We start from the raw sequence: 27,072 nt of genomic DNA, 5'->3' as shown, positions 1-27,072 counted from the left end.
TGCTTTTTGGCCGAATCTCCTCCTTTCCACTATCTTGGGGATCAAACTCTGTTTTATCACTGGGACTGGAATGAATGCTGTAGTCTGATAGCAGAAAAAGAAAAAAGCATTTAAACATTTCTGAATTAATGTTTAAGTTGGCCAATGGAAACATGTTTATTTATTTTTTTCCAGTATGTATTTCCAGATATAATTTGTCTTTCAACTTAACCTCCCAGTTGAACCTCAATAATCATGAATCATAATCAGGCTGGATTAGATCATAGAGCAAAAGATCTACAGCTAAGGTGAGATATGGGTGACACATTTGAATTCAGTTACGATTAATAAAAATTATTTCTCCTCGGGTCTCTCTAAATTCTCCCTATTTGTGAATGTCACATCTGCATGGTTGTTTCTCCTTTTTGTCTCTGTGTGTCTCTGTGTTGCCTGGTGATGGACTGGCGACCTGTCCAGGTTGTACCCCGCCTCTCGTGCTTTGACTGCTGAAGATAGGCACCAGCACCCCTGGCGACCCTGACAGGAGAAGTGAGTTAAGTGGTTGGTTGGATTTGTTTTCTTGTTAATTCTACGTCAATATTTCTGGCAATTAACAGAAATTCTGAATTACCAGTATATTTTCTTTTTGAATCAAAATGGGGTTTTTATTGTACTGTTTTGCGTCAACATGTAGTTAAATGTGTCCCCCAAATTAAAAGCAATGACATCATCACACAGACTTTCCCAAATCATTAAAAAACATAGTTGTCTTAACTTAAGAGAGAGAGAGAGAAAAAATGGTCAGTCATTATTCTAGCATTTAACAGACAAAAACTATTTTGGTAATTCTCACAGATTTAAAAAGGAAAATGTTTCCTTGGACTTCACTTAAGACAGAAAAATTGCCTTGTGTTCTTTATATAGTACATATGCTAGTTGTATATCATGGCTTAAGCATCTCGCTGAAAAAGCAGGACTTCAAGCAGTAAATTTCACTCCCAGTACAATAATATTCACCTCCAGCTCATCTTTACTGCATCTATTTACATTCTTGATGATGTAAAGGGTTTATCATTGTCCATATGTCTGAAGCGGTGCAGCAACTCTCAATGAGACTGGAAATCTGCAACAGAGGAATCATTGTGGGAATGTCAGTGGATACAAAACATAGTTCCCAGTGAGTGGATTCAGATGCAGCTCCAGGGAGAAGGATTTTCATCTTGATCTCACCTAAAATCATAAATCCAAATATGTATATCAGTTGTTCTGGATTTCTTCCATCTAGCATAAACATGCCTGGGAAGAATGCATGACATTGATCTCACCTGGACAGTAAATCTTACAGAATCAACTTAAATAAATGTATGTTGAAGGGGGTAGAGAGTGGAGGGGACGTCAATAAATAGTTGTCCTTCCAAGAATGCACATCTGCTTGAAAGCACATGCTGCTGCATGAAGGGATAACATAAGTCTCCCAACCAGAATCATTGAAGAGCACCGCCGGACAGATGGTGCTTCAATATTTTTGATCAGATGGAAGATTTAAAACTTTCAATTCAAAGGATTCTGGACAGAAAACTTGAGATAAAATGAAGGAAAAATAAATGAATTACCAAATATTTTACAACCAGTTGGTAATGTATGTAGAACAATAAAGGTTTTTTACTCTATACCTCTCCTTACCGTCATTATTAACATCATTCCATTTCCTCAATCTTTCAAACCGACATCCTCTTTGTTAACTAAATATTCCTTTACATTTTTGCTTCACTGTTTTCTGCAAGTGTGACTGTAAATCCCATCATTTACCGTTTCCAACTGTTGTTGTTTGTTTTAATGTATTGTCTTCCTAAAGGTTTTTGAGCAGTTTCAATGTCTTTCTGACATAGCCAGTTTTTCTTGAAATTCCTCATGTTGTTGGAAACAGATTGTTTATCCCTGGTTGTATTTTTTTATTGTAGCAGAGACTCTGGATTTGAGTGATGATGAAAGAAGGTGGTCATCCTCTCTGTGGACTGAAGTAACTGATAAAGGCTGACTGATGACTCACTGAGAATAAGCTTGAGTTTGAGTCATGACTTTGAGGCCTCTGTGGCTTTTAGTCTGAATCCTGGAGACAGACTGCATCTGAAAAAGCATAAAAACACATTAGTGGAATCGACTGATCGAATTTGTATCTTGTAAATGTCACAGTATATTGTTTTAAACTATCTTGGTCATAAATAAAAGCATAACCTCTCAGGTATAAAGAAACTGCATGTTGAATCACACGAGGACAATAATTGAACTTATGTTCTTATATATTGTCATGTATGAATAATATGTCAACTAAAATGTTTCTGTATAATCATGCATATTACACAGACTTATTCACAAGCACACACTGAATGAGTCATCGCTCTGTGTTTCATCGTTTCATTGCATTACAGAGCATGCTCAGTAACGCAGTGACTCAATTGGTGACGAGACGCTGTTGATATACGACACCCCTTCCAGGATAGCCGTACGTCACTTCCAGTTTTCAACAAACATTAAACTTTGCAAACCCACTTTGAGACATTTATGTATTTTGGTCATATTTTTCAAAGGCATGGTTTATGCTCAGAAAAAGCGCAATGAGAAATACAGCCACTTACACAATCATTATACACGTTTTATTTATGTCCTTTTCAATTTGGTTTTTGAAGTTCGTTTTAAGATGTGCACTTTTGTTGTTTCCGATTTATCAGAGCCCTTGGTCAAATTATTCATTTTAATTAAAGTAAAGAACACTAATGTTGTGCCTCTTGTTCTGCAAAAGCATTGATGAACCTTTCACTGGGAATGTTTTAATTGCAGATGTTTAAAGGAAAAATTTTCTACATACTTAATAAATGTATGCAAGCATCTCAGTTTAAAGAAAAAGATTCAGTGGTTTTTCAACTGTATGCATTTACTGGATTTTGATAGCTACATTCTGCTTCCATTTTACAATTTCTTCTAAGCAGTGAGCCACTTTATAAAGCACATTTAGTGTTCCTCAACAGAAAAGATCTTACATTTTGTTTAATATTTTAAATAATATTAAATCTCTTCAGTCGTGCAGGAATGTAGATTCAGAGTCGTCATAAGATTTATGAAAAGGTGGTTGGAATATGTTTTAATGAGTGTAACTGAACAAAACACAAAGTCCATGCTAAAAATCCCCACTACATTACAACATTAGCTCAATAGATAGCAACAGATGTTGACATCCCTAAAGGGAGCCAATACAAACTTCATCAAAAAAACAAAAGAATGGCTTGACAGAATGAAATAAATGTCTTTATGTCCTCTTTGTGCAACAGATACTCCGTCACGTGCAACACTATTGACAATATCATTCAGAGAAAGTTTTCCCATAAATCAATGTCAAGAGATTTTTCTTTAGGGGCTTTAAACCAAACTTCACTCAGAAACATCTGTTGAGATTGATGGAAGACTTGCAGGTTTTCAGGTTTAGTCCAACTGAACAATCAACATTAAAGGGAAAAATGTTTATGATGCAAAAAAGAAATAAAAAAAAAAAATAAAAAATCCAAAATTCAAAGATTCATATTTATCTGGATGAAAAGAAAAGCTTGGAGTGGGTTGTGTGACATAATTTATTATATTTTAAAGATCTATCGCTTTACCATGCTGAGAGTAAAATAAATATTAACTTTTTTTTCAATAAACATATTTCTGTTGACATGAAATTTATGTACAGGTCAGTCAGAGAAAAAGACAAAATATCCACGCACAAAAATCTGAACAAATTAGTCCATTTATAAAGTTATTAGAAATGAAGTGAAATTGAATTCAACACATAAATTAAAGGATGTGGAAAAGCCACAGAAAGCCAAGAAAGCAGCACCAGGAATGTTTTTTAGATACTGATTTAAGCTAAATGCAAATCAGAATTAGCTGGCTAATCAAAAGGTGAATTTTAAAAAAATTTTCCGATTTTACCTATAAGATCTCTGGCAGACAAGAGACAATCAAATGAGCTGTTCAAAAAGCAAATGAGAAATCACAGAATTTCAAAATGAAGGAAAAAAGACTTGTTAAAAGTTTATTTAAGGTTTAGGGCACCATATGGCTCAGTGGCAGTGCAGGTGCATCGTCTGCAGTCCTGAACACACTTGTCACCAGTTCAATTTCCAGTCCTTCCTCTCTGTCTTTCTGTTCAGGGCTGCTTAAAATGTTTGATAAGTGCAAGGAAAGGCTTTTTTCACTCAAGTACTTTTAAAACATTATACTGGAAAATTACATTTTTGCAGCAAGTCTTTGAAAGACAGCTTCTTTCCTCCTCCCTTAAATTCCCTTTATTGTTGCTGGTGACTTACCGGTACTTGGCAGATGTCATTACATGTTATTGACATTACCTCATTTGAACGTTGAACCTTATCTGACTCAAAGTCTGTTCATAGTAGGTTCTGTTCTTCATAATGTACTGTGCAAAGTTATGTCTGCAGGCCTCCATGTAACAGGTGTTTATGCTTTCATCCAGGTTTCCATCCCGAGTGTTTTCACCCTCGGGACGGCAGCTGACTGGATGTTGTGCAACATGCTGCGTTACATGAACAAATGGAAGGTGCGCTAGTGATACATGAACTGATAAATTTGGCTGCCGCTTTGACACCAAATTGTAGAAGAGGATTTTAGCAGATGAAGTTTAGTCCAGGTTTTGTAGTGAAAAGGGGAACACACCCAAGCATGGGAAGCTTTATGACTTAATTATGCATACTTGATGTTGCTGGCTGTACCCTGTGTGTGTATGATGTTGGTTAGGGATCTCACAGGCAGTCTGTTTGCATGTCAACACCTGCTCTTGCGCTCTAGTGTGAGGTCAGGAGGCAGTTTTTTATGCCTAATGTCTTTTGAAGTGATGCGCTCCTCCTCTGAACCTCCTACACGAGGGATGGAGCTCTGACCAGCCAGCACGCAGGCACACCAGCACCATCCACTGAACAACAGCCCCACTCCCCTTCCTCTTCCTCCCCCTCGTATTTGATAAGTTCCAGTGACTGCTGTCCAATCCTTCATGTCCACACCTAATGCATCCTGACAGATGGATGTGGGTTATGTATGCCTATGCCTAGCAGCTTCATCTGAGAAAACAAATAAGGATGGATTTAGAAAGGAGGGAAAAAGAGCAGGGCAGTCCGGGTAAAACATCTTGTGAAATTCCAGGAGATAAGAGGTGAAAAATGGAGTGCGAGTGAGTGAAAAGTTTGCTGAAGTACAGACAACTGAATCTCTCATGTGGTCTAGCTCATGCTGCCGTCTAGTGGTGCACTATTGTTCTCCTGCAGGACTCCAACAGACACTGTGCATTGGATTTGTAATGCAGCATAATGTGGATAACTCAGTTTGAGAAAATTGCAGGGAGGAGTGTTCCTACATTTACAGATGTACATCCAACTAAACGTGCCGGAAATAATTTCCAGCAGTAGTGAAAAAAATAGGAAAGGAAATGGCCTATTAGTTTGCTGCCCAAAGCATTAGTAAAGCCTGCAAGGATGATAAAACATCAAACAATAAATGTGCTTTGAAATAAGAAGGAAAATGATTAATTTGATTATTAAAGTTATTAAAGCAGTCTAAATAAAACTCCAGTGAGGCTAAAAATATCCATGAAATTGCAATGAAACATTAGGCCTGCAAGTCTGGAAATAACAGGTTTAACTCAGTGAAGTCTACATTTACCATTAAATACACCCAACACCCTGAATATGGAAGGAAACAAAACTTACTTCTCATAAATATCACTTTCTCATAAGGCTCAACTTGAACCTGTGGTGGGAGCTAAAGATTAGCGCCAAGGCAGGGAGGCCTTTCAGCCTCCAAAGCTTTGAATCTTCTTGCATGGATGAATGATCAGCAATTGAAGTGGAAGCATAAAAACACCATTTAATCATACAACCATTTCAATATGTATTTTTTGTATAAATGTAAAAACTAAGGTGATGTAAATTGTATATTGGGCTATTTCTTGTATTGTTTTGTTTTGTTTTTGGGAGATGCCTGTATCATTTTGACCAAACTTCCTCATTGGATAAAAATGACCTTAGATCTTAATCAAATATTATTAAACGACAATATTTTTTACTACAAATAGTGGTATAGAAATTAAAATTGAATAAAGATAAAAGTCACTATATGGGTAAATAAATTAGTAGATAAAACTGGAACCCCTGAGTGACAGCTTTAGAGAGTGATCAAAGTCTATCCAGGGTTGATTTGTGGCTGGAAGATCTGCTAAGTCAGGAAAGGAATCTCTCTCTCTCACACACACACACACACACACACACACAGAGAAAGAGGAAGTTCATTATACACTCCATCTTAAGAAGCAGCAAGCTGCCTCAGAATCTATGAGGACTGGATTACTTTAAACATTCCCACATGACTCTTTTCTCACTTGCTTTGTTAAAGAATGAAAAGCAACAACATGATCTTTAGAAAAATTTTCTTTATATTTCATTGTAACACACTTTGAGACAATAGAAATAGAAAACAATAATATCCTTTGGTCTACATAAATCCCATTGAGTAAATTCCACTGCTGGAAAAAAAAAAAAAAAAGGTTAAGGGAGACTTCTACCCTGAAAGAAAGTAGTCCTTTTAAAGTCACAAGAGCAAATCTGTTTTCCTTTTCCAAAATTCAGGATTAGCAGAGGAGAAATTCTCAATTCTCCCAGTGAAGGCCATGTATGGACATAGGGAAAGGGATCAGTCGTTTTTCTCTCTTCTCTCTCGACGGGCCCTTCTCTTCAGCTGAAGCGTCTTGAGTTCAGTCATGGTGGAAAAGGTCCTGTAAACCCACACCATCTGTCAGCGAGGAAGGAAAAAAAAAGAGAGAAGACTTTCACGTGATCTGAGGTTTAATCTTTTAGAGAGCATTTCTGACATATTTGTTTGATGTGACAAGCTGAAGGAGAATAAACTTGAAAACTTACCACGATGATAACTGCATTGAGAAGGAGAGGAATTGAGTAAACCAGTGATATGAACATTCCCTTGGAGTCAAAATACTGGAAATTAGAAAAAGACCTAAGAGAAGATTAAAAAAAACTTTACATAAGCATTTTTTTGTAGACAAAGTATTTTTTTTCCAATCTGTACAAACATTAATAGGTACCCAAATGCACAAAAATATTAGGTCTTACCTCCAGTTCATCGCTGCCAGCTCATTTAGATACTCAGCACTATAAACCAGGCCAACTGTGGAGAGATCTTACATTAACTAATTTATTACTACATAAACAAGTGATGGCACATTATGATGTTATCACTAACATAACATTGCCATCTCTGCACTTTCCTGTCCCCAAATTAGCTCTAGTTCAACAGCTGGATGTCTAAATTGCATCCAGTTTACAAAATCAAGCTGTATTGTAAATACTTTGATGATGACCCAGATTCAATCACATTGTCTGCAGCCATTGCTGCCATTAACATTATGCTCGCTCTGTTTTTTCCTTCGTAAAATCTACACATGGCTCGGTGTTTCAGTGAAGCTGCAACACCTTCCTGCAGGAGGCCTTCAGCTGAGCAGTTGCTGCCAAACACTTCATGTTCGCTTTCTAAATGTGATACATTTGGCCCTGCTTTCCTGTCTTTAACTCAGACTCTCGCCTAGACACATGAACTAACCACATGTTATACATTACTCATGCCATAAATTACAATGCTGGCTCACAGGGCATACCAGGAGGATTCAACTCCATTCCTAAAAGGCCCGTGTTCTGCACCTTTCAGATGATTTCCTGGACCTGAACCAAATGGCTGGATTAACTCCTCAGTATGCAGTCAGGTTCTCCAGAGTGTTGCTAATGACCTGATTATTTGACTCAGGTGTGTTGAAGCAGAAACACATCCAAAAGTTGCCGAAAACCAACCCTTGACAACCCCAAGCTCCTGCATCTGTGCTTTTGCTATGGAATTGCTGCAAAGTTAATGACTAAATGCAATTTAAACTATCGCCACATGCACGTTCAGGAGAAGGGATTTCTACGTAGTCAGTCACTCAATTAGTTTTTTTAGACGGAGAAGTTTTAAAATTTTCTAGTGTATGTGTTGCATTAAAAATCTCAGTATGAAAGGTATTGATTTTACATCTGCTTGCTTAACAGCAAAAACACTTATTCTTTATCTCACTATCCTAACTATATTGATGGGTAAAGCTTATGAATACAATGAATGCATAATGTGGGTCAGCATTGGACCATGACATAATTAAATAGTCAAAGTTTTTTTCCTGTTTTTATCTCTCTAGCAACATTTTTGATCATTCATTTCCTATTTTGACACATTCACCTAATAAAATTAAGTTTTATTAAAATTGTGGCACTGTTCAGCTATGGAATCTTGTACAGTTAATGTTTTGTCTTCCAATGATCTAATCACAACTTATATTCATAGGGTTTTAGGCCAGTAGAAAGGATAGCCAAAACAATATGGATTCTTCAGAGTTGTAAATAACGTCCTGATGTGGAGCAAGTATGAAATACACCGCTGCTATGGCGCATCCTGTTTACTTTTCCTGAGTGTTTTTCGAAGCCAATAACTTGCTAATTTCCAGCATTTTGTTATTTTTAAATTAATCTATCAGCCATGACTCTATTAAAAACGTAGACTCTTTCTGCTTCATGTGACACAAATGTACAATCGGTAGTTTTCCAGAAACTGATCTAGATACTGATGGGATGTTGCAGAACACGTACCGATGACCAGGAAGTGGCAGATCTGAGCTCTGTAAAACCTGCAGGTTACTACAGTCAGGAACAAACACACCACATGAAATACTATGAGCCCGATTAGCCATGGTTCCGACCACTGCACCTGTAAACACACAAATTGTTCATTGTAATACATCATTGGTTTTAGTCAGGCAGAGATGGCTAACACCTCGATTAGCTAGTTAGTCAAGCCATTTTGGCAAAGAAAATTAAAACTTACCGACATTAGAAACGTCCATATCGACGTGATTCTTAAATTACTAAATCCGTCGATTGGTATGGAGCTAATATTCTCTGGTTTTTGTTCTGTCATCTTCAAAAAAAGACTAAGCTAACCGCATAGCTTAGCTGAAGGTAAAAGAAAACGGAAATGCGAATGGGGCGGATGAGGTCACAGACATCCAGCCAATCAGCTTTCTTCAAAGTGTAAACGTGAATAAGTCTTCACAATTGTCTTTTTTGATTTGTTTTAATTGTTTTACAAAAGTTCTTTAAATGTTTGAAACGTGAAAATATGAAAAATTGTTACACAGTTGCAAAATGATTAAATAGGTAAAATAATAAAAAACGAAAGTTAAGCTAAATATTTTTTAAATTAGTTTTAATATACGACATAGAGTGCAGCTAAGCACCACAAAACAATCAATAGACAGTTTTGTCTTTTACTACACAAAATCTGACTTAGACCTAAAACCTATATTACAAACAACAAAAGTTAATACCTCTAACAAGTTTTCAATATGTAACATAAAAACAAATTTAGTTTATATTGCTGCATACAATAAATAATAATAATAAAAAAGTTTCTTCTATCAGCTGACAGTAATGGCTCTAGAGGACTGGAGCTGTGCTCCCTTTCTCTAAAGCAAACCACAGTTGTCACTAGAGAGCACAATAGCAATTTCTGACATCATTATTCATAGAACCTCATCCTTCAGTCATGATCGCTGATGCAATACCTCGCCGACTTTGCATTTCTAACTCCTATCACATATCTCACCACTGTTTCACTGTCCTTGTGCATGTTATTAAAGGTATATATGTTTCTAATCACTTTCATGCATGTCCTGCACCTCAACTGACTTCAGAGCTCCTCCTAAGGTTTCTCCTGATCTATAAAAATACAGGACATCTTCTCTTCTTCTTCTTCAGTGCCTTCTCTGCGCTTCTTCATCAACTTTGCTAAACTTCACATCTTCTATGAGATTTCCCAGCATGTGAACACATTGCACACTCTAGCCCACCCAAAACAATTGTGTATTAATGTAATTCTAGGGCACAAGTTGCATAAAAAATATTTAAAATTGATAAAATGTGCGATTGCTCATTTCCATATATGGTATCTTTGGTCAGGTGTATGCAGTTATATAAGGCTGTTTGAAAGAAAAAGTCTATTCTCACTTCCTGCTTAATTAGGTAAGTAGAGTTCAAAGAGTCTGTTCCAGTACAACATACTGTTAATCACTTTTTTGTTAAACTTTTTCTATTTCTAAATATCTATATCCACAAAAATACATAACCTGCTACTGCTATCCTGCAGCAGGAGACTTGATTAAACATATGGAAACAACAAAATTGTGTGAGTGTGTGGGGCGGGGGAATCCTCTATGTATTCTATTCTTAAATATTATGCTGTACAGTACATTGAAATTTAAGCATAACAAGTCCAAATATGCGGAATTTATATATAAAAAAAATCAAAAAGACAAAAATACGGTTATATATTTTTTAAAATACAACAACCTAAGAAAATACAGAGAGTTTGGTCAAGGTCCCAAGGTTACAACTATTTACAGCAAACTCCAAAGGCGGCATCCTTGTAGCGTAGCTCATGTCCTGTCTCTGCTGGGGTGAAAATCCGGAACAAAAGTTGCTGCTGCTGCGATGGGAGTGGAGTAGGCGAGGGCGAAGTTGTACAGACCGAGCATCAGACACTTCCAGGTGGTGCGAAGTGCCTTTCCAACATTCTGGATATAGAAGAAAGTCATCAAAAAGTTGTTTTTCAACACAAGGGTGTCACCATTAACTTAGCCCTACCAGTGGCTTCAAGACAAATAGGTTAAAATAACATAAGGACAAGACTTAGTTTTCAAGGATGTATATATATTCCTTTGTGGCACAATAACAGCAGCAGGAAGAGAAGCTCGTTTTCGTCCTGACTGCAACATCAACACAAAACGTCCTGAGAACTCCATTGTCTCACCATCCTGGACAGGAAAGGGCTGACCGACTACAGCAGAAACAGGATGAACTGAGTATAACTCTATCTACTAGTGGAGTTGAACAAGAAACCATAGATTTAAGCAGACAATCTTCAGGTTGGATATGTAGCTATCAAATTTATGTAGATTTGATAGCTACATAAATACACTGTAGCTATCAAATCTCCATCAAAGAAGCCTGATCTGGATTTCACAATGAGAAGTATCTTTTTGCCAAAGATTAAGTCAGTTTCTTAACAACTTTAATCTTGCATCGCACTGTGCAAGTACAGCTCCTATTTTTCTCAATGAGGTTACTTTGGCAATTATAACTCATACAAGGTTCTTCAAAACTTTATTGTAGCATCTGATTGCTGTGGTCATATAGGATTTTTTTATTCATTCATTTATTTGATTATTTTTATATATTGCAATTGCTTGTTTTGATTTTGTCCTTTGAGCATTAAAGATGTAAAATGCCTTATAAATAAAATCTACTATATCTATATTTATATTTAATTTTCTTTTTACTTATTTGACTTTCTCTCCACAGGGTTATGAGGGCAAATTTTGTAAACAAGTTCATTAATCTACAAAGATATCTGACCATTTTTAATATATCATCTGATGTGAAAGAATCATAATCAAAATATGATCAAATGAAATTTAGCAGATGTGTATGGAAATCTTTAAAACTCAAAAGTGTGCTGCACACTCCTCTTTGTTGCGATATATAAACAGTAATCGTCAGCTTTAGTTTAGTTAAAATACACAATACATACCTTTTTTACTTTCTTGTAGTTTTCTTTCTTCCTCTTTTTCTTCTCTTCTTTAGCCTCATCATCTATCAGTGGTTCATACCTCTCTGGCAAAAAGGCAAGGTTTAGGTCTTTTTTGGCTTTCTCATTTGGACTGCTGCCATCAGAAGGTGGTTGATCCACAGAGTCAACATGTCGTTGATATTTTGCTGCACAACTATTCCTCCTTTCACCCGACACTCCTGCTGAATTCCTGTCAAACAGTCGGGATGGAAAAGATTTGGGCTTCATGTTGTCTCCTGGTTGCAGATTTGGGAGATGTTAGGAGAAGCACCAGTTTCCTCTGGGAGGTCAGCTATGTTGTCAACTAATGTTACGTGCATCAGGCTGAAATGCATTCCAGTGGTGTTGGGGGGTCGGGGGGATTTGGCATACAGCCCTTAAAGGTGCAAATCCCTTCTCCTCACAAAGCTGACCTCGAAAGAGCATCGTCAAGTGCCACGTTTTAATCAAAGTGACCATTATTCTGAAGCATACAGCACAGCGACCAGAATTAAGGCCATGTGCAGTTAATATTGTTATATGTAAGTAGGCTAGTGCATTTTTCCTAAACCTGCCAAAAAATAAATTCAAAACCAATAAATTATTTTTTACAGCTTTCAATAAAACCATTTACAGCAGAAGAAAAATGTATGTGAATCCTTTAAGTAAACTAATAAGTGTTTATATTAATAATCCAAAAACAATATACTGGTTAACATCTCTGGTCTTGTGCACAAGAGGGTCTGGATTGCTCTATATGTGCTTTCAGTGTCTTGCAAGAATATTTATTTCCCTTAAACTTCAGGATCTGTGAAGACATTTTTTTCCAAGTCCTGCTACAGATTCACAATAAGATTTAGGTCTGGACTTTGCCTAGGCAATTAGAACATGAATATGTTTTGATGTGTCAAAAACTATGACACATCATAGTTTTTGACACATCAAAACTACATGCCAGTTTCTTAGGGTTCTTAGTGACCCTAAGAAATAGCAACCCCATTTTTTAGGGTTGCCAAGTTAAAATGGGCGATGTTCCTTTCAACACAGAGCACTTCTCAACATAATTTTTTGCTTTTATATCAACTTTTACTCAAAATACAAATTGGGGATTTTGTGAAGCGACTGACCTTAAACTATTCCATTATAATTCTACCTGTAATATTGTCCTTCTTTAAGGTGGCAGCACAACAAAGTTATGTCAAGAATTTTTTCCACCTCAGTTTTGCATCTCTATCTCTTCCAGTCAGAATTATTCAAAAACACAAATACAAAAACACCAATACACATTTGCAGAACAGTTTACAAACTTTATTGTTTTGTAGCTTCAAAAATATTTAACCTGAGATAAATTACACATCCACTGAAAAGAAATGAGATCTTGAAGAAAATGCTACAAATATGACTGTTTACAAATCTGAAATGTGACCAACCTTTTAAACAACTGACGGCAAAATGTTACAAAACTAACAGCAATCTTTATTCTATGCTACAATGTAAAAGTTTATTATTCATAAAAGTGAATGCAGCTGTAAGAGAAGCGTACTTGAGCAGAAAGTACAATGACCTGTTGAAAGTCACGTTGAAAACACTAAAAACTACAAAACTTCTCTCTGCTGCAAAATCTGTACAATTGTTAAAGTGAAAAGGTCAAAAACTTCAATTAACTTAGAAATGTAGGCATTTGTGTCGTATCGCCATATTCAAAATCCCACCAAAATCGTCTTTAAATAATTACAAGTAAAATACAAATGAATAATTAACATTAAAAGCTTAAGCGCATATCAGACCTATTTCTTATATAACCAACATAAGAAAAATGTGCAACATTGTACACATCTAAAATCAATTTTGGCTTCTTTATTTTTTTAATCCAACAATTCTTTATACAATAGTAAAACTGCAAGAAAAAAAAACTTTTACAGAAAAAAACACTTTACTTTAGAAATATAAACAGGCAATTTATATTTTGTTTTGTCTAATTTGTTTAATGGTATTCAGTCAGTATTTCACCACTAGATGCCACTGTGTTCCAGAAACTGAAGCTGTAGCTTGTTCTGGTTCAAGCAGTTGCATTGATCATAACCTCAACTTTTAATGCAGCTGTTTTTTTTATTTTACGAACTGAACACTTTACATTACATTAGCCAGTTCAACATCGCAATGGAGAGTATCACTGCTCTTCATTGCGAAAGTTGTTCTGCCCTCGGTCAGGGTCCTTTAGGCGGAGGATACGGATGGTTTTGCTCACCGGAAGAGAACTGAGCAGGAAAGAAAGCAACAAAAATATTGACAAGATTTTAAGTTGCTTTGTACTTTAAAAGAATGAGACAAAGTTCTTAAAGTAGTGTCATTTCAGTTAAGCGGTTCTACCAAACATCATTTAAGACACAAGAAAGTAAGACAGTCAAAAGGTGTGGGTGGAGTTGATCTGAGTTGCATACAAAGAAATGGTTCTGATGTTTACCTCATGTACTGGGGCGTGAGGAAAATGAACTGTCTGTAACGTTGACTGGCAGCTACTTTCAGCATCATGTCCATCGATATCCTCCTGTTCACCATGTCCTAAAAGAGCAAAAGAAGAATGGAGTCCAGTTTATTGTTTTACATCTTAGACCAAGTTATGCTGCAAATTCTGGTAGGTTAGAGATAAATTGGCTAATAATTTATTTTAATAATCATAATAATGATTTTTTTTATTGTATTAAAATACTTTTTTGCATTAAGCTGGAGAAACAAGTGGCCCATCCACTCGTTCACACAGCATGCACATGACCCACGTCCGACTTTTTGATGGCAGTCTACACAGCCAATCATATCAGCCCCCCTCCAAAAAGGTCAGATTTGTGTCACTTCCATGTGGTACTAAATCAAACACACTCAATAGTTTTCAAAGCGTCTGCAGACTGAGAAGTCACGTCGCAATTTATCCGACTTTAATGTCGGATGCATCATAATTCTGCACCAGAAAAAGCCAGATACAATAAATGGATGAAATGTTAGGAGGGACGAACCACACATGTGATATCTGTTCGATCAGATCTATAATTACTAAATGATACAAAGTAAACTTTGTTAGCCAGCTATGTTCTGAACTTGTAGACATGTCAGGCTCCTTTATGTTGGGCCTAACACATGAAAAAGTTGATATAGTTCATGTTACTCTCCCCTTGTCATCATGCCACATAATTGGCATACAAACAAACAACAAATGTCAATAAAACTGTATGACATTACCATGTAAACATCAAACTCATCAAGGCAGCGGAAAGGCGACTCTGTGATTGCCCAGAGAGAGAGGACAAAACAAACAGTGGAGAAGGAGCGCTCGCCTCCAGACAGAGAACGCATGTCACTCAGATCCGCTTTGTTACCTTGGCCTGGCTGGACCTGAATAGGAGTGGGAAAAAAAATAAATCAACCATGTCAGGTTTGTGCAGAAAATTCATTGTCTGAGGTCATTTTATTTATTGACTTTCCCTTTGGGATCAAGAAAGTGTTTTTGAATTTTTGAATTAACGACTTAATATGTAAAAAGCAGTGGAACCAAACTATAATAAACAAAACTGCCAAAAACTTATTCTGTTAACTGTAGTTAGACTTCACAACTGAAACAAACAAAAGAAAGTGCTACAAATTTTTTACATATTATAGTTAAATGTAGGTATATCAACCAGAATATTGGATTAGCACTGTAAATTTTCTAGTCTTTCTGCTATAAAAGATCAAATTACTTACAAGTAAAAAAACAAAAAATTTAAATAAATTCAAAATTCTGACTGCATTTGATCCTTTTGTCGCTTATTTCAGAATCAGAATGCCTTTACTGTCATTGTACAGAAGCACAACAAAATTTCTTTTCAGTACAGCCCATCCAAAGAAAAGGCAAACAAACAGCAAGAGCCTGTTTGTTTGCTTGCTAGCGCTTTGGGTCAGATCCACAGATGTCATGGGAAGGGTACGGGAGTGGGACCAGAGCAACTTGTTCACATGACATCCAAGAGAAATTGAGATAGCCAGCCATCTAGCGGCAGTAAAGGGGGAACCAGTTCAGATAATGATTGTTTCAGGTCAGGCCTTAGAGTCTCGCTGGTACATCTCAATGGCGACTCCCAAACAGTCAAATTTGTGGTCGTTCCTGCCAAACCGAGCTTATATCTGAATCAGAATCTGAAACTCATCACTTCATTGAACACAGAGTGAAATACATCAGGGCTTTATTTGTTGTTTATTATGCTAATGATCAGATAATAAAAACCACCACTAACTTTCACCACTCCTCAGCAGTACCACAGGTTAATCACCTCAATGCAACATCAATGTAGTAATTCATGCATTCAGTAAGATTATGGCTTCTGATTTACTAGAAGTAAAAACTTGAAATATTTCAACCTGTAATAAATCTATGCAACATATTAGTTTCACTCTAATATAAGTGACAAAAAATAGTGAGCATTTTTGGATATTCTCATGTTTTGAGCTGAACTTACAAAAGACCAGAGGCAACCTCATTCTACTTCTGTGTGAGGGAAGTTTCTGAGAAAAAAATGGGCTTTTGAAACTGTTTTAAGACAAAAGCAAAGTTAGAATATAGTTGACACTTGTGACACCAGTGGTTCCCTAACATCTCTGATGCTGATCCTCGAAAAAACAGTGAAAGAGATTCATGAACCCAACAAGCAGTGCCAATCTCTTGGTGCATCTCTTTCTGAATACAAACTTGAGGCTGAAGCAAACAAACGAAAGCTGCTTACCGAGATGGTCAAGGTCTCATTCTTGTGGTCAAACGTCATGCTTCCACTATAGCCTCTCTGAGCCAGCATACTATTAAAGTAGTATTTACAACGGGCTGAGAGGAATCTAATGTGGAAAAATTAACAATTGTAAATAAAAAAAAGCACCCAGAGGAAAAATAAGAGTATCTAAAACAAAAGTTAATTAATATTTTTCTTTTGGAAGTACAAAGGAAATGCTCTGTCAAACATTAAAATATTTCCATGTAAATGTAGTGCATCACTGCTTAATGAACAAAGGCGGCGTCATGACTTACTTTCTGAGATCAGCGTAAACCTGGAGTCTGTAGTTCATGACGTTATCCAGACTTCTGATGAAGCTGTTCAGGCTCCTCATTTGCTGAGACATATTCTTGTAGCTCTCTAAAGCCTCATGATATTGCCTAGACAAAAGAGTATAAAAACAAAATTATTAGAACTAGTATTCTGGTGTGTTGTCAGAATTGCATTCTGTCAAGTAAAAGTGGAAATTGTACATGGCAGTGGTTCCCAAATACAATCCTTGAGAAGCAATTGTAAAACATGAAGCTATTACCTCACAATCTCCTCGCGGTCCCCTTGTTGTTCCTGCTGAGTTGTGATCTTGACTTTGAGACGATTAATTTCACTGTCAATACTTTTGGCAGTTCGACGAACTTCAAGGCGTTCTGGACAAATCTCAGAAGCCTTAGCAACAGAGACCTAGGTTGAAAAAAAGGCAGCCATTAAAAAAACAAAAAGTTGAGGTGTGTGGAGTGTCGCCTAGACAAGCAGTTTGCATGCACAAAAACATAAAGGAGAAACAGAAACAAGAGGCTAATATGGGCAACAAGAAATGCTCATCTGAGGAAAAAGATGCAAGCTGTAGCTAAGTGGTCAAGTCATCAGACTAATCCTGCATTTAATTTGTCTTGGAAATCAAAACTTGGATCTGGGAATGATGCCATATGTAAATGCAGCATGTTGTAGTTGCACTTGAAGAAACAAAATCAGTGTGGTTTAACTGCCATTGTTCAAAACAACATAGTCACAAATAAAGACTATATGCTATATATTGTCTTTATATAATATATAAAGACAATATATAGCATATAGTCTTTATGTATGCCACTGGTTTACAATGATAGTAACAGTCAAAACGTTTCATACGTGCAGCAGCGTTATTGGATATCGGGCTTGGAGGAGTTCAGGGATGTCTGTTGATGTAGAAACTAAGTCTGTGTTTGATTTATTTATTTTTTTCCAACTATAATACTTAAGATTTTCAGTAAAAACAAAACAAAAGTAGTACATTTAAAACATTGCTTAGCTTTTTATCCCTGTGTCTAAACTAATTGTTGTTGAAACCATTTAATTTTATTTTTTGCTTTAAACCAGCTGGACAACCAATTGTCTCGCAGCCACTTGTTAATCAATACCATATACTGACAATCCCACGTACCGCAAGGTCTTCCTCCTTGTTTTTCAGTTGAGCTTCAAGAGTGTGAATGTTGCGGAGATGGGCACTGCGTTTGTCATCGTAGTGTTTCTTGTGATGTTTGCACTTCGTCACCTCCTGGTCAGTTTTACTCAGCTCATCCTGCAGTAGAACATGAATGCAGGTAATTTTTGAAGACCCCCCAAGCCATTTTTGTCTGCCTCCAACCAGAATCATTACCTTTACTGAATCAGCCTCCTCAGTGATGGTGCTTATGTTCTCTTTGTGCTGCTTGTATTCCTGGTCTGCTCTGTCATAATCTGCCTTCAGGTTGGCCATTTTGGTTTTAGCTTCCTCGTACTCAGCACGCTTGAATGAAATCTTTGTAACAATCTCTTGAAGCTCTTCCTCCTGAGACAGACAAAATATAACAGTTTAACACTACGAGCCTGCAACCGCTGGATAACACATCTAAAGGTTTTTATGTATGTGTGAAGGCAGAAACGTAATCTGTTCCTACCAGCGGCCTGAGGTCCTCTGACTGAGGCTCTTCCACATTCTCTAGGTCTGTCAACTCAAACTGGAGCTTGGTGGCCTTATCCTAAAATAAATAAGCAAAGTGAGGCATTAAATTAGATACAGCTTGTAGTAGAAATATATTTTAAACATTTTATACCGGAATTTATTCATAACAATTGTGGCTATTTTAAAAGAACCTGGAATAAATATCTATTTTTAATTACTCTATATTAAAAGCTGTTCATATTTTTTGCAAATAATTATAAGAGATGAAAAAAAGTATTTGGAAAATAATTTACTTTGGTAGTCCTTTGCTCCAAGAGCACTTTTCTTAGAAGCCCCTCATTGTGTTTGATGTCTTCATCCAACTTTCTCATTTGTTGCTGGAAACGAGCTTCCTGACCTGCCTGGTTTTCTAGTTCTCTCTGTAAATGCCTGATGGAAAAAACAGAAAACAGGAAAGGGAAAGAAAAAGAAAGAGGGTATAAGAATGGTAAAGTACAGTTTTAAAGTACAGTCTTTTAGATAAAATACATATAGATAAAACTCTAAATACCTGGAATCAATTTATTACAGCTTTGATTTTTTTGTATTTTTGCATTTAGCTAAATATGTTTATGTTCTTGTACAAAAAAAGCATGCTTAAAGAGCATATAAATCTGAGAAACTCACCTGATTTCTTCCTCAACATCCCCTGAGAGGTAGTTTGGTCTGGTCTGATCACAAGTGTAATTACGATTAGTGAAGATCTGATCACCATCCTTAGAGAAAGCTTGGATGCAGTTAGCTGGAGGATTCTTGCCCTGCATTATTCTCCGAGCCTCTGTGCGATTCTGAAAACATACACACATAACGAATGCAAATAAGAAAAAACAACAACACTTACCATTTTGTTGAAACATTTCAGTTTTACGTGAAAAATACCAAAACCTTCTTACAGATAATCCTTTATATACACAGCTGATGTTTGGTTCAGTTGGATTTATCCAAGTCTAACTAAAGCTGTCTAAACATTTGCACCCAGTGAAGATATTAGGACATTCACTCTGGACGAAAGACTTCTCACCTTAATAAGAAGAATGCTCTCAATGTTTTTTTGATCAATAAGGCAGTTGGCCACAACGGGGTCTTCAATGTCCAGAGCTTGAAGCACAGAGGGATATTGGGGATGATTCACAGCCCTAAACAAAATAAACCAATGTTAGGTCAATAAAATTGTCAACTTTTTTTTTTAACATGTCCTGCCTGCAATTGTGCCAGGATTGTGCCAGTGTGAAGTCCAAAAGATTTACTTTCACAAGTGGAGGATAACAGTTTTTGCTATAATGCTCCACTTTATAGTATATATAATACAAAAAAAAATTATACATTCCTTTAGGTTTATTTAAAATGTGATGGACACGGAGACGGAACAAAGAAAGGGAAAAAAAGAAAGAGAGAAAGGTGGAGAAAAAGTTTAAATGGGATCTCAGATAAGAGTAGAGGAGAGAAAGAAGAGTCAAGATTACACAAGATAACACCTTAGAAATCTGCTTCTACACCTGGAGGAAAAAAGAAAAAACAGATAACCAAGAAACTAACACAACAAACCACGCATATAACAATAACTACATCACTGAAAAGTACACGTAAATAATTAATACAAGACATATCTTGTATTAATTACAAGACATCTTTTTTATAAGATCAATCATAAGCCTTAATCATTAACAGAAACAAAGAAATGTGTTTATAAAGAATTTATGTAATAATCAGTTTCACTTTTTGATTTGAATTACATAAAAACCTTTTCATGACACTTTATTTATTTGGCTGGACCTGTATGTTAATGCACAGTATTCGATATATCACAGCTAATAGACAAGCACCCTTATCTTCCCAAACAGTTAATATACATCTAAACAATAAATAGCTTTTTTGCCACAGTGTATTGCAATTAATGTGGCTTAAAAGCACCATATTTATAAAGAGGAAGAATAAACTAATGAGTTTGGAATGAAACGCATTCACCTTCTTCTTGTATCATGGACATGGTGGAGGAATTGACTGGTGATGATGGTTGGCCTTTGACCAGATTTGTACACGTTGGTCATGAGGCTCTTAAGAACCTTTTCATCCTCATAGTTGTCACATGTGAAGGCCATAAGCAGGTGTTTAATACATATTTCCACAGCCAATGCCAGCTCTGGGTCCTTCAGACCAATAAGGTAACCTGCAGAGCGGAATAAATAAGTAAGAGTAAAGCAGGCTTTCTCTAGTCATTACGCTTGTTTTCTGACTTTAACAATCAAGATAAGCACTGAAAACGAGAAACCAAATTCTACCCAGAGGTCCCCGAGGTTTGTGTCTGAAGTGGCCTTTGCTGTTAGCTTTCTCAATAGCACTAAGCAATGCAGGCATATGTTCTCCAAAACGCCGAAGTCGATTCGAGCGGCTGCTCTTCATGGTCTGTAGTTTCCTTTTGTTTGTGTCGATAGATTTCTTGAGGCCATCATACTCCATTCTGGAAAGGTAAAGAACAATTGATTTGAGATGATAAAGTTTTAGACTGTGAAACAAACATATCCAGCAGAGTTGATTTTGTTCCAAAACAAATAGATGTGTCGTAAAATTTTGTTGGAGTTCGTTTAACTATTAGCAGGCAGATGGGTGAGTCTTGTTTATTGTATTTACATACAGTACAGACCAAAAGTTTGGACACACCTTCTCATTGAATTCAATTAGAAAGTGTGTCCAAACATTTGGTCTGTACTGTATATCAGGCTGACCTGAAACCTCTACATGAAAATGTTAGTTCCATTTTAGTTCTACTAAAACCTTTACTATATAACATAAAGAAAGAATAGCATAAATAATGTCTTTTTCTGTTTACATACCTCATCTTTCCTTGTTCTTCTTTGACACAGTTGCGGGCGTGTTGAAACATGTCAATCTGTTGACCTAGAGTGGAAATGTGAAGATTGAGGTTTTCCTGCTCGGCTTGAATCTGCGCCATACGTTCTGCCCTCGCCTGGCTCTCTGCTCCAGTTGTCTGGCTGATGCTACAGAAATTAAAAGGTGATCAGAAAAAAGAACAAAAATAAACTCACCAGTCATATGGTTTATAAAAAAAGATTGTAAGCAAAGCACACCTCAGAGTCAGATCCTTTATACGTGAAGACAGCTGGGTTTTGTCTTTTTCCAGGTCCCTGAGGTTAGTTCTACACCTATGGACAGTGAGCTGAAGAGAGGAAAAACAGGATGAATTTCCTGCATCAAAATTACAGCAATATAAGAAAGTATTGAAGTTGTAAATAAAACAAGACTGTAAGATTAAAAGACTGCTGTAATTGAGTAGCATAATTAATACCATTAAATTTGGAGCTGGTACTTTGTTGGCTCCTTCTGTGCTTCTAATTAAATAAACATGTAATTCCTAATTACTTCCTAATGAGCTGGATTGGCCAAATAAACAGTGGTTTGTAAAAATGCTACAACAGCTCTTTCTTCTGAACCGCTGCAACACAAACAGCTACAGGAGATCCTTCCTTCCCACACGATCAGAATCTACAACAAATCTTTGAAGAAACTTTGGTAATAGACGTCAATCTTGAATTTTGTTTTGTAGCAAAAGGCAACTGTGGGAAGAAAATGCACAAACATATAGTAGAGAAATAGTTTATCACAAGTTGCTGCTGATAGATCTACTTTCTTTGCTTTTTTAACAGATTTGTACGGCAATAGACTAGCCATCAGTAGGTTTATTAAAGGTGAGTACCAGTAAAAATAGAAAACACAAAAGTGTGTGTAAAAAAATGCTTAGACTCTGACCTCACAGGACTTGAGAAGGCTGTTGCATTCCTGGGCTTTAGCCTTAAGCTCAGCACATTTAGGCTGGAGCTCCTGGACTTGCTGAGTGATTCCCTCCAGCTGTTCCTGAATCTGCTTGTACTTTTTCTCGGCTTGCTCAACCTTATTCTGTAAAAACATATATGTTGCAAAAGACAACAAGGTTGGAGTTAATAACTATTACATTTAAAGACTAAATTATTGATTTAAATAAAATGAGCAAATGCTCATTTTAATGACCTGTGCAACAGGTCATCATTAAGATCCAAAATAAAGGGGAAAAAAAAAGGTTCAGGAGATTTTTACCTTTGACTGACATTTAAATACTATTAAAAAAAACAGCAGACATATCTTACCTTCCATTCATCAACCTTTTCATCATATTTCTCTGTGGAACGTTTGTCTGCCTGTAACTTCTCCTTCACTGGTTCTAGCTGTCTTTCTACTTCAGTCACCTGAAAGATTCAACTCACTCTACAAATCCTACATAGAGCAGGATTCATGCTACTTACACAAAAAAATTACATATATATATATATATATATATATATATATATATATATATATATATATATATATATATATATATATATATAAAAACTCAACAACAACAAAAAACACTTGCCAAGGACCAAGCCATCTGTTTCTGCAATTCTTCCAGTTTGGCGTGCATTTCCCCAAGTGAAGCTAAGCTCTTGTACCGGTCCTCTTTTTCAAGGTATTTACGCTTCAAGTCTTTCAAACACTGAAAACAAAACAAATGATAATAGTAATAACAATTCTAATAACAATAATGTTTTAAGATTGTACAAGATTGTAAGATTGTTTAATGTTGTGTTGCACTTTAATTTAAAGAGGTAAAAATTATATAAACACTGTTTTTTCCCCCCCTGAATTTCTGAAGATTCTTGACAATGAAATGAATTAGCTCATGGCCCACTAAATCCATTAATATGACTTAAGATCATAATAAATAAGTATGGACAATATTTATCTCACTTAGTCAAGAAAATGTAAGTTAAAACTAAACTTTAGCTAAAAAAAAAGCCAAACCATAAAAAAATACAGTAAAAAAAGTTGACATATTACTAATAAAAAGTTCTAATAAATAAAAACTTGTCAGTGAAACCGAGCCATACTTCTCCATGCTGCTCGACTTTCTCCTCTGTGACTTGCTTGGTGGCTTTGATATAAATAAAGTCCTCCCTCATCTGCTCTAGTTGCGTAGCCTTCATGAAAAACTGTAAGGAAAAAAAACAACACATGTACAACCTCTTTTTACTTGCAGAAAAAGAAAACAGCTAGATCCAAATTATAACAAAATTGAGGCCAAAGTTTACAACTAACACTGCATCAAGACAGACTACCAACTACTAAGACAGAATATTAACTTCTCTAAACAGACCCTATACTTGTCTCCTTCTCCTTTAGAGTGCAGGAAGTATTTGCTCATTTCCTGTGTGAGAACTGACACAGGATTGTTAACCTATAAAAGAAAAGCAAAAAATAATGATCAATAACACAGATTTTGCTATAACACAAGACCATCAGTTACACAACCTCACCTGGCTGGAAAAATACAACTTTTGGTGCCAACATTCTGACGTATTTAGATGTCCAACTTACCTGAATGTTGAAATTGTCCAAGATGGAAATTAGCTCTTCTTTTTTGGTAGAGATGACCTGACCTATCAGAGGATAAAAAGCATGGCTTTCAATGATTAGATTTTCCTTGCAAATCCAAAAACAGAGAAATCTATAAACCTCTCAAGTGTTTACCTCCGCCACTCTTCAGTTTGTAGGTCCTCAGCCCTTCCCGTGTTATTCGCAGGTCTATGGTGATGGTTGGGCCGTACACATCGAGCTTGTAAGCATCTCTCCCTTTGTTACGCAGGGTGATTGACACATCAGCAGAACTGAACAAAAAGAAGAAAAATGTATTCAAAAATTTCTTGAGTAAATTCTTCATTTCATACTGGTTTACATGGTTTGTAAAGCAAATAAACAAAAATCTGACTTTGAAAACCCGATAAAAGATAAAGAACCTCTAATTAGACAGAATTTTAGAAAAGACAATAAAGTTCCAACTCAGAATAATAAAAAAATATTATTAAATTACGTTTTTTAGATAATACCTTTATCTAGGTGACACTGAAGAGTTTTTATAACAATTCAATCTTTAATTTGAAACTGGCAGAAACAATTTATGCAGTTGTTTTTAAACAAAATCAGTTATGGCAGTCATTAGTATCTCTAACAAGCAAACAAATAAAAAAAATAAATAAATAACTGAGGCATATTTTTAATTATTTTTAACACTCCTAGTGAATCTGGTATGAAACAAAGTGGAATAATATGTGGTTGCAAAGGTCCCAGTAACCTTCTGGAGTGCATGGTATCATTCACTCTAAATTATCAGAGTCCATTAGCATTTGGTGGCTTCAGGAGACTGAGCAAGAGGGAATGGTCAACGGTCTATATGCTCCTTATTTGGAAATGTCATAGGTGAAGAATAAGAGCTGGCGCTTTGGCAAAAGTACAAAGTATTAATAGCAGTGGTACCAGTATTTAATTTGCTGAAAATGACATTTTCTTTCCACACTGAGAAATGGTATTCAAAAATAATCAAATAGATTATTTTGTGGATCAAAGAGTATGTTAGGCTTTTACACAGTGTCATCAAATGTATAAAAACTATACATTTGGTAAACCTTTACCTTTCTCCTTCTTTCACAAAACCCTTCAAGGAGGATCCTCTATTTGTAGCCTGTGCATTCCCCCCTAAGGCAACTATGAGAGCTGTCAGAATGGCACTTTTTCCACCTGTTACAAACAGTTTGCATACATATCAGAGGTTATAGAAAATTAAAGACAAACAGCAGGTATTGTAAAAAGATAGCTGATCTACATTGTCAAGTTTAAACCACTACATGAATCCAATAAGGCTTAGAGACTGTTATCAAGTGTCATGTGTGATCGACTCATGCAGAAACATCTACTTGTACTCTCACTTAGTAATGAAATGCTTACAAGCAAATTAGTAACAACAAATTACACATTTAGATAATCTGTAAACCTGGAGCTATATCTTGTGTAAAAAATGCTGTCTGCAGTATTCATTTTAATTTATCTAAAAAATTATCTCCAAAAGATTATTTCAATTAAAGACATTTCAAACATTATAGAGGTCGACTTACTTCCATTATTACCAACAACAAAGTTGACATTGGAGCCAAATGCAAAGGGTCCAAGTAGTGAGTGACACATGAAGTTCCTCAGAGTGATGCTCTCCACTATCCCTGCATCACTCACCACATCACCAGTACACTGAAACTACACAAAAGGTTAATAAGAGGGCTTATGGTCTTATTTCCTCAGCACTTTGAAAAATACTTCTTGAACTTTTCCACATTTTTTGACCTCACACCCCCAAGCTTCAATGAATTTTTGTAGCATTTTATGTGATAGACCAACATAGAAATAAAATTAAAGTAAAGGAAAATGAGTAATGGTTTTCAAAATATTGGCATGCAACACTCGTTTTTAATCTCATAACATAAAGAAAATCTAGTGCAATCAAATTTCATAAGAAAATTTTGCCATAAAGTAAATAGTCTGCCAGTTTTGATACTCATGTGTCAGAATAACCCAGTCAAAGCCCAGCGATAAATTTAAATCAGAATCTGCAGCAAAATTTATGTAAACTAAATGTTTACAGAAGCTCTCCATGCAATTTATTTAAGAGAATATGCTTCGAATAATGAGCAAAAACTGGACGTGCAAGGTTGGTAGGAACATACACCAAAAGGAACATGCACCAAAAGATTAGCAGCTATAATTTCTGCAAAAGGTCAATGATGTATTCATTCTGGAGCCCTTTTATAGAAATGCATGCCGCACTTTTAAAATAATCCACTCCGACATGCACATCATTTATCTTCAACTTCTTTGTTAATGAGCTACCTCATGTTAGTCTAGTACATAAAATCCCCCCAAAATACATAGCAGAAAAAAGCAGCAGTGACATTACCTACCCGTTTACTCGGAGCGGAATCTCCCTGCTCACTTTCAGCAATATCCTGATCCTCGTCGTCGTCCTCACTTTCACCATTCACGACAGATCGGAGACGTTTGTTTGAGGTTTCACTGACAGCTGTGTTTCTTCGCTTCGACATGTTGGACGCCCGAACTCACTTTTAAGGGCAAAACGAAACCGAAAGAAAAAATGACGAGCACAAAGTAAGAATGAGCTTTTATAAGCTTGTCTCATCTCGCCACTGTACTCCCGTTTACTGAGACTCCGTCCGGCGGTTATTAGGAGTGAAATGTTAGTATTTCTTTTGCCACAGGTATACTTTCTATATTATTGCACTCAGTTAGCTTGTATGGCTAACCAACCTTGCCCGCTAAACAAAAATAGACGAGGGTTATCTATTAAAGAAGCAGCTAGGAGCATTGTAATTGACTTTATGCTATTAATAGTAACAAAGGAAAGACGTTAATTAACGTATTGGCTGTCCTCTTACCTAGTTTGTGTGGCTCAGCAACAACACATCGGACCGGTGTCCGTCGAATTCGCGCTATTTCCAACAAAACATCGCGAGAACAGATCAGATTAAACAGTGCAAAAAATGCCCCTTTCTACCTTCCAGATGTATTTGAATGATAGGACTACATCTTATGGCTTTAAATTGCATTTCTATTTGAAAGTATATGAAAGTAGTTAGCTGTGACATTGCGCGAAGTTTTTAGCACAATTTTTCAGAAAAAGGGTCTTATGCCATAAACACTGCGGTGCAAATAATTTTTTATGAC

The 27,072-nt window shown here is 36.2% G+C and overlaps 3 protein-coding genes across 3 annotated transcripts; all 3 read right to left on the bottom strand.

The window, feature by feature from the left end:
* Positions 1-6,439: 6,439 nt before the first annotated feature.
* tmem18 (transmembrane protein 18) lies at positions 6,440-9,104 on the bottom strand. The gene is made up of 5 exons (XM_005809556.3): positions 8,944-9,104; positions 8,709-8,826; positions 7,152-7,206; positions 6,942-7,035; positions 6,440-6,813 (listed from the first exon to the last, which is right to left on the bottom strand). Exons 1-5 carry the CDS (start codon positions 9,034-9,036, stop codon positions 6,715-6,717), a joined length of 459 nt encoding a protein of 152 aa, XP_005809613.1. The 5' UTR covers positions 9,037-9,104; the 3' UTR covers positions 6,440-6,714.
* Positions 9,105-9,307: 203 nt separating this feature from the next.
* c15h1orf115 (chromosome 15 C1orf115 homolog) lies at positions 9,308-12,055 on the bottom strand. The gene is made up of 2 exons (XM_005809569.2): positions 11,707-12,055; positions 9,308-10,690 (listed from the first exon to the last, which is right to left on the bottom strand). The coding sequence occupies exons 1-2, from the start codon at positions 11,971-11,973 to the stop codon at positions 10,553-10,555; spliced, it is 405 nt and encodes a 134-aa protein (XP_005809626.1). The 5' UTR covers positions 11,974-12,055; the 3' UTR covers positions 9,308-10,552.
* A 962-nt stretch (positions 12,056-13,017) lies between these two features.
* On the bottom strand, positions 13,018-26,856 carry smc6 (structural maintenance of chromosomes 6). The gene is made up of 27 exons (XM_014472704.2): positions 26,784-26,856; positions 26,292-26,450; positions 25,455-25,590; positions 24,975-25,080; positions 24,037-24,173; positions 23,884-23,945; positions 23,663-23,743; positions 23,397-23,498; positions 22,883-23,002; positions 22,614-22,712; positions 22,240-22,386; positions 21,561-21,649; positions 21,306-21,470; positions 20,754-20,932; positions 20,440-20,641; positions 19,496-19,610; positions 19,102-19,262; positions 18,729-18,864; positions 18,431-18,511; positions 18,151-18,321; positions 17,935-18,072; positions 17,050-17,195; positions 16,772-16,897; positions 16,476-16,581; positions 14,959-15,111; positions 14,189-14,286; positions 13,018-13,982 (listed from the first exon to the last, which is right to left on the bottom strand). The coding sequence occupies exons 2-27, from the start codon at positions 26,430-26,432 to the stop codon at positions 13,895-13,897; spliced, it is 3,285 nt and encodes a 1,094-aa protein (XP_014328190.1). The 5' UTR covers positions 26,433-26,450; positions 26,784-26,856; the 3' UTR covers positions 13,018-13,894.
* Between the last annotated feature and the right edge of the window lie 216 nt (positions 26,857-27,072).

The sequence above is a fragment of the Xiphophorus maculatus genome, chromosome 15 (assembly GCF_002775205.1).
Source record: "Xiphophorus maculatus strain JP 163 A chromosome 15, X_maculatus-5.0-male, whole genome shotgun sequence".
NCBI lineage: Eukaryota > Metazoa > Chordata > Actinopteri > Cyprinodontiformes > Poeciliidae > Xiphophorus > Xiphophorus maculatus.
The sequence above is the reverse complement of the archived record's forward strand: the minus strand, read 5'-3'. Positions and strand labels throughout refer to the sequence as shown.